Genomic DNA, 7,341 nt, shown 5'->3' on the forward strand with positions numbered 1-7,341 from the left:
GAAACCATGAGATCAGTGCGGAAAATTACAAGGAGCAGTGGAGCAGTGGCTTATCTCAGAAGTGGGGTACATTCCATAGGAGCACAAACAGTGCCCAGGGAAAGGACACGGGAAATCCCACTGTGGGCACCTTCCACAGCCACTTCAAGGAGCAACCCCACCGTGGCCTCTTCCAGAGCCACCTTTATGGAGGGTGCATGCATCCTGCTGGAAACTTGCAGGAAACGTGCAGGGCTGGGTTGGGGCACCCATCCCAGAAGAGGGGTTGGATTACTTTCTCCCATGTGTTAATCTGGGTTGAAGGGATCAGGACATGGAGCAACACCCACAGACATTGCCAACACTCTGCTGGTAAAGGCACCCACCAAATGAATCTGACATTTTTGTTAGCTTCCAGGGCTGGTCTGTGGATGCAGCATGCAGGCCTGGAATGCTTGGCATGCTGTACAGCAGTGCCACCACAGAAGCAACTTCCTGTGGGAGTAGGTGTCCCTGGGATGCTTACCTAATTGGGCAAAGGATTTGGGCCACCCTAATTTTGGGAGTGAGGTGAGCCTCTTGACCAGGAGGCCATGGTGGGCCATGTCTGACTGTGGCCCACCAAGGCCAGCTTGGTCTGAGAGGTAACTGGGGACCTAGAATCTGACACGGGGGTGGGGGGTATCCAGTTCCTGACCTGCTAGTGGGGGATTTACAGTGCCTGACATGGACTCAGGGGGTACAGAGTGCCTGACATGGTGGTGAGCGGTTACAGCCGTCCATGTCCCCGCCCAGGGGGCCCCCTCCCGCCCCGGGGTGGGGGTGTCAGTGGCCACAGACAGGGGAAGGGGCCTGCCAGAGCATTTACATCCTTGTAGAGGGGCTGCTCCTCCGGTGTCGGGTGATGTGCTGGGCTGCTGCCGCCGCTGCCCGCCCGCGGAGCCCCGGCAGGCGGCTGCGGTGGGGCTTGACCATCCCCCGGCTTCTCCTCGACGGGCGGACGGGGGAAGGGGCCGGCGGCAGGGCGCTCCCGGCCGCCCTTCTCCGGCAGCCCCCGGGCGGGTGGAAAGCGGCCGCCGGCCGCCAAGGGGTCTCCGCCGCGGGGCTCTTCCTCGCCCTCCTCCTCCTCTTCCTCTTCCTCCTCCTCGGGGGGCTTGTGCCCCTCGACGTCCACCTCGGGCTCGTCTTCCTCCTCCTCGTCCTCCTCCTCCTCGCTGCTCTCTTCGCTGGCGAAGCTGCAGCTAGTGCCTCCGGGGGAGAGGAGGCGGTGCGCAGCGTGCGGAGGATGCGGGTGCCTCTCGCACCCCGCATCTTCGGGGGCCGGCGGTGGCGGCGGCGGCAGCAGCAGCTGCAGCGGCGAGGCGGAGCGCGGGGGCCCGCCGCCTCCGCCGTGCAGCTTGGCCAGGCTCTCCGAGTCCTCCTTGCCGCCCACCGGGCGGAAGGCGCTGGAGTGGTGGTACCCTCCGCCCGCCTTGCGCCCGCCCGCCGCCTCCAGCAGGTGCGGGTGGTGCGGGGGGACCCGCCCGCCCCCGCCGCCGCTGCCCCCGTCGGAAGCGGCGGGCGAGGCGGGCTCGGCGCTGCCACCGGGGGGCGACTCGAACAGCGGGTCCCGGGCGGCGGCGGCGGGCCCGGACGGGGGCGCGGCGGCGGGCGGCGTCCCCAGCCCCGCCGGCCCCGTCCCCAGCCCCGTCGGCCCCGCCTCGCCGCCGGGCTCCGACAGGTCCAGGAAAGCCTGGCGCAGCAGGCCCGCCCCGTCCCCCCCCAGCGAGCATCCCAGGGCGCCGGGGGGCTGCGGAGGCGGCTGCAGGTAGGTGGGTACCGGCAGCCCGCCCGGGGTGCGCGGCGGCCAAAACATGCAGAAGGGCGGGTAGAAGGCGGCCCCCTCCCGCCCCGGCCAGAAGAGCCCCGAGAGCCCGCCGCCCGCCGCCGCCGCCCCGCCGGCCTTGTGCGCGGCCGCCCCGGCGAGGGCGTCGCCGCCGCCGCCCTCCTCCTTCTTGTGGCAGAGCCCGAAGGCGGCGGCGGGGAAGCCGTAGGGGTGCGGGAAGGGCCCGCCGCAGCCAGGGAACTTCTGGAGCATGCCGCCGAAGGAGCCCTTGCTGGGCACCGGGATGACGGGGTAGCTCCGCGGGCTTTTGCCGCCGTGCGCCGCCGCCACCCCCTCCTGCAGCTCCTCGTCCTCCTCGAAGCGCGGCCGCTTCTGGTGCAGGTCGGGCGGGGCGGCCAGGAGATGAGGGCTCACCAGTCCGCCGCCCACCACCGCCGCCGCCTTCACCGGGCCCAGCGGATGGCAGGCGGCGGGGGCGGCGGCGGCGGGGGCCGGCGGGGCGGGCGGCAGGGCGCGCTTGGGGCTGCCGCCGGTGGACATGGCCCTGACATCCTCCCAGGCGAAGACCAGCTCATCCTGGGGGCTCTTGTCGGTCAGCTTCAGGTGGCGGCGCCAGGAGTTGAAGTTGGCGGCGTCGGGCTGGGTGTACTTGGCGTCGGGGGTGCGGTGGGAGTGGAAGATGAACTTGTTGGGCGAGAAGTACATGCTGCAGTAGCTGCACTTGATGCACTTGGCCCGGGAGCTGTTGTAGCGGGCCGGGATGAAGCTCCCGCGGCATCCCCAGGCGCACTCGTGGGATACGTCGAAGGCGAAGTTATCCGGCAATTTGGGGGGCCGGTTCTCCCCCAAGAAGGACTTGCAGAGCCGCTCCGCCTCCCTCTTGGTGATCATGCCGCAGCGGCGGGAGGAGATGGGCATGGCCCCGGCCCGCCGCAGGATCTCCAGCTGCACCGGCGTGCACTGCACGCAGGTGATGCCCAGGGCCACCCGCCGGTTGTGGATCTCGTTGTAGCTGAAGTTTTTGAGGAGGGTGTTGGAGATCTGCGCCAGGCACAGCCGCTCCTGCCCGTCGATGACCAGGGAGACGATGGGGATGCCGTAGAGGATCACCTGCCCCACCTGGTTGGGCTTCATGGCGGCGTGGCCGGCCCTCGGCTGGTTCATGGGGTCCGGCGGGTACGCGCTGGACGGCGACGGCAGCAAGATATCGGTGGGGCCGGGCAGCGGGCTGGGCGCCATCGCCTCAGCGCCGGGGGGGCTGCTCTGCTCTAGCTGCGGGAGGGGATGGGGACAGAGACACAGCGCCGTCAGCCGAGCCCCCCCAGGGGTGGGGGCTCCCCGCCGCACGCACTGCCCCGTCCTGCCCCCGCTCCTCCGGTCTGCCGGCGTGGGGAGGCGCTACCCGTGGGGAGGTTTGCTCAACGACCCCGATTCCCCCAAATGTCCTCCGTCCCCACCGGGGGTGTCCCCGGAGCTGTCCGCCCCCGCGCATCCCGGCTCTCCGACGCGCGCATCCCACCGCGGGTGTGGAGATGACGGTACACGGGCGAACCGTCCACGCTTGGAAGAATCCCCGACCCACGGGCGATTCCACCCCAAACACGCATTAGAGACGCGTGTCCGTCTCCCCGTCCTGGAAACCCGCCGCCACCCGGGAGGACTCCGCGCGGAGCCTCCGCGGGCACACGGCGACCGAGGTGGGGTCCCCTCTCCTCACGCCCCGGGATGGGGAAAGCACGGCAGAGAGGAACGGAAAAAACCCCAAAGTTTCGGTGCTCCCCGCCGCTGCCCGGGCATCCTCCCTCCCCGCCCGTTACCTCCGCGGCCGCCCTCCAGCAGTGCCGCCGCCAGACCTTCCTCCTCCTCCTCCTCCTCGTCCTCCAGCAGCCGCCGGGAGGGAGGGAAGCGCATCCCCGCTCCCGCCGCCGCCGAGCCGCGCGGCCGGACAGAGCCCCCCGCCCCCGGTCCGGCGGCCCCCGTGGGCGCACTGACGTCAGCGGCCCGGGGGGGCGGACGGGGCCGGCCCCACCGCACGGCCCCCCCCCGGACGGTGGGTGGTGGGCGGGGCTGGGGGCGGCTCCCCCATCCCTCTCGTCCTCCCTCTCTCCCTCCCCGCACCGGGAGGGGATGCGGGCGCCCCGTCGGGGCCCGGCCTCCCGCCGCCGCCCCCCGAGCGCTGCCCCGCTCCGCGCACGGTTTCCCGGCAAGAGGCCGGAACGGTGGAAGGTGGAAGGCGCTTTGGCTTTTTTTTTATTATTATTTTATTTTTATTTTTTTATTTTTGCCTTTTTTCGCCTTTCCCTCCTCCCTCCGCCCCTTCACGGTCTGAGACAAATCGCTTCCAAGAAACTGAATATTCTCCTTATGTACCCCGCGTCTTTTAAGAAACGGTATTTTTTTAAGAGATCGGGAGAAATTACAGGGTAGGGGAGGAGAAAGGGAGAAAAAGTTGATTACTCGCCACAACCGTGTCCTCACGAGCACGGACATCTCCCGTGTCCTCAGTGCCATTCCCAAATACACGGGAGTCATTCACTAGAACCACTTTCACAAGCACCTGGACCCACGTTCTCGCTCCCACAAACACCAATACGGCTCAAATATGTTCTGCTTGGCTTTTTTTAACTTCTCCCCCTTCCCCTCAAAAGGTTTATGCCCCCAGCTAAGGAAGAAAACAAACAAAAAAAACCCCCAGCAAATAGACTGCAGCACCGTAGGGGTTTCTGCCTTTTTTTTTTTTTTTTTTTTTTTTTTTTTTTTTTTTTTTTTTTTTAAAGTGAATACAGTGAACTGAAAATGTACATTTTTTTTACACGATTCACCTCCTAAAGGTTGTGGGTCCCAGCTGCCTTTCTGCGCAGCGCTGGGAGAGGACGGGGCGACCCCGCAGCGACTCCCGCCCCAAGGCAGAAGGCCAATACTGCTCAATGCTGCTGCTTTCCAGGGAGGAAAGCTGCAGAAAAACGGCTAAAACTCGGGAAAATTAAAAACTCATTCCTAGCCAAAACTGGGAGATAACTGGACCACCAAGAGTTTCCTAATACCCTTCTGATTTATTTTCCTGTCACAAAAATATTTGTATCTCGCTTTTTCTCTCCATGCACATGACCAGTACTTGGTATTTTTGTTCATTTAGCGACGTAAACTTGGGGATTTTTTTTGTTATTGTTGTTGTTTCTGTTTTTTCTCTCGGGCATCATAGATCCAGATGGAAATCTCTACATCATCCTTTCGCAGAACATCCACACTAAAGCTCACACCTTGTCTCCTCTATCCGAGTATTGCGCGGGTCCTCGCTAAATAAAATAATAATAATAATAATAATAATAATAATAATAATAATAATAATAATAATAATAATCTCTCCTTATTACTTCTGTCACTTCTTATTAAACCTTGCTCTTCCCTGTCTCGCAACTGTCATAGGGAGACTTCCCCCTTTCCCCTCCCTCCTACTTTTTCCCGATCCTGTTTTGCACGGAGCCTGCTGCTTTCGTGTGAGCAATGGCTATAAGCCTCACAATGGTGACATTTTAATCAATGCTTCCTAGCCAGACTGACATGAATTTTACACTTCAAAACTCTCCTCCGTCAGCTAATTGATTCAAATTGTTTTATTGGTTAAACCCGTGTCACACATTGTATGATCTATTACCACGCCTCGGAGAAAATCTCCCCTCCTGTCTTGGCTCCCAGGTCGGCACCAGGAGGGTCGGGGGGTTTTAGGGAGAAGCCGCTTGCTCCTGCGGATGCTCAGTGCCTGCATCCCCGCAGCGGCCAGACCTCTCCCCTCTCTCGTGGTCACCTCGGCTTTTCCCCGACAGCTCCCGGGAGCACCGGGGATGGGCAACTTCGCCCCAGGCTCTGAGCCCGGCGCTGGAAGAGGACGAGAAACGGTTGCAGGAGGCGAAAGGGATGAGAGGGTTTTGCAAAACACCTTTAGCGAAGGGAGAGGCGGAAAACTCAGGCTCGGGACAGGGTCATCGCTAGCCAGCGATTACGTTGTATTTTTTGGTGACTAAACGAAAAATAAAATTAAACTGCTTTATTATTATTATTATTCCTTTTTGTCACCTGCTTGGTGCTCTTGACCCTCCTGAATTCTGTTGTAAAAACGGAGTAGCTTCCTCCATTCCCTTTAAAGAGAAAACTCAAACCCACGGGTCGGGATGTCTTAGTTCCCGCGGAGGGAGGAAGTGCAAGGGCCACCGAATTTGGGACAGAGACTGACCCACAGCAGCACAGTGGAGAAGCGGGGCAAGAATGCACCATTCCCTACTTTTTCTGACTTAAGCCTGTTGGGAAACCTCACGGGGTAGCACAACCTCACTACGGGCACGGCGAGGGTGGTTTGGCAGAGAAAGGCTGGCCCACGCAGCGGCCGGGAGGATCCCGCAGGTGTCCCCAGGCGGGCGAGGCCCGGCGGGGCTGCTCCGGCCGCCGCCGATCCCACCGGGGTCTCCGCGGGTCGGATGAAGCCCACCCTGACCACGACGAGGGGCGGAAGGGAATCCCCGCTGGAGGTGGGGTGTCCACACTCCCCCTCATGGGTAGGTGCAGATCTGGGCTCCTGTCCTGATGGCGACCCCAATTTCCCCCTCTCGTTTCGTTGTTTGCTGTTGCCCGTTGGCTTGGAGTCCCCTCTCAACAAAGGTGTGGAAAAGGTGGACAGGCTTCTCACAGAAGCCTGGCAGGGCTGAGCAGGAGTTCCTGACTCCTTTTCCCTCTTCCTTTCTCTGTCGCGATTCTGCCTCGGAGCGGCCGAGCGGGAGGCGACAGCAGCTCGTTCTCCCGCCGCGGATCGCTTGGTGTGGAAACGAGCAGCAGCGAAAAGCGACCAAGTTTAAACCACCTCAACCCACCCTCATGGCCTTTATTTGCTTCCAGAGAGCTTAAATGTTGTAGCAGAGAGGCCACGAGGAGCAAGATAACCTTGGTGCGTTTAAAAAACCACAAAGAAAACCACCCCCCAACGCGAATCCATTCCCTCCTCCCCTCCACATCCCATTGAAACTTCCAGCCGTGTAAGTAGCAGGCACTCAAGGTATTGTTATAAAACCTCTTCTCCTAACAAAATTTAGACAGCAAAGTTTGGGTTTTTTTTAAAAAAATGTACTTTTGTGTAGATGTCGCTTGCATCGCCTTGTCTAGAGCGAAGCTCTTTTCTAAGTAGGTTTTTTGTTTTGTTTTTATTTTAATCGCACTTTATTATATTAAGCAGAAAGGGCATTTGGAATAGAGGTGGTCCCATCTGGAAAACCCCGGAGCTCATTTAGATCACATCACTTCGGGCTTTTGTCTCTGCTCTTGAATAACCCAGCTAGACACAACAAAAGGGCAGAGATCTCTCTACGTGGAGTTTTTTCAGTAGCAAAAGGACGCCTCGGAAAGATGCTTCTATATTCGTAATAATGAGAGGGGAAACGACTCAACGGGATCTTCTCTTGGCTCTCGAAAGACACCAGGAGAGTTCAGGGATGGGGCATTTTTTGATAGTTTTTTACCCCATCGGTAGCTGAAAACCAGCACGCCGGCTA

At 60.7% G+C, this 7,341-nt stretch overlaps 1 protein-coding gene across 1 annotated transcript in view; it reads right to left on the reverse strand.

Moving 5' to 3' along the window:
* Positions 1 to 3,043, reverse strand: part of SKOR2 (SKI family transcriptional corepressor 2) — a 26,396-nt gene extending 23,353 nt beyond the window's left edge. Inside the window, exon 1 of the mRNA XM_088054434.1 lies at positions 848 to 3,043. Coding sequence (XP_087910560.1) covers positions 848 to 3,043 — 2,196 coding nt within the window. The remainder of the gene's footprint in view (positions 1 to 847) is intronic.
* Positions 3,044 to 7,341: the final 4,298 nt, after the last annotated feature.

The sequence above is a fragment of the Pseudopodoces humilis genome, chromosome 4 (genome assembly GCF_049639895.1).
Source record: "Pseudopodoces humilis isolate 2021_Gansu_Grassland_sample_001 chromosome 4, ASM4963989v1, whole genome shotgun sequence".
Taxonomy (NCBI): Eukaryota; Metazoa; Chordata; class Aves; order Passeriformes; family Paridae; genus Pseudopodoces; species Pseudopodoces humilis.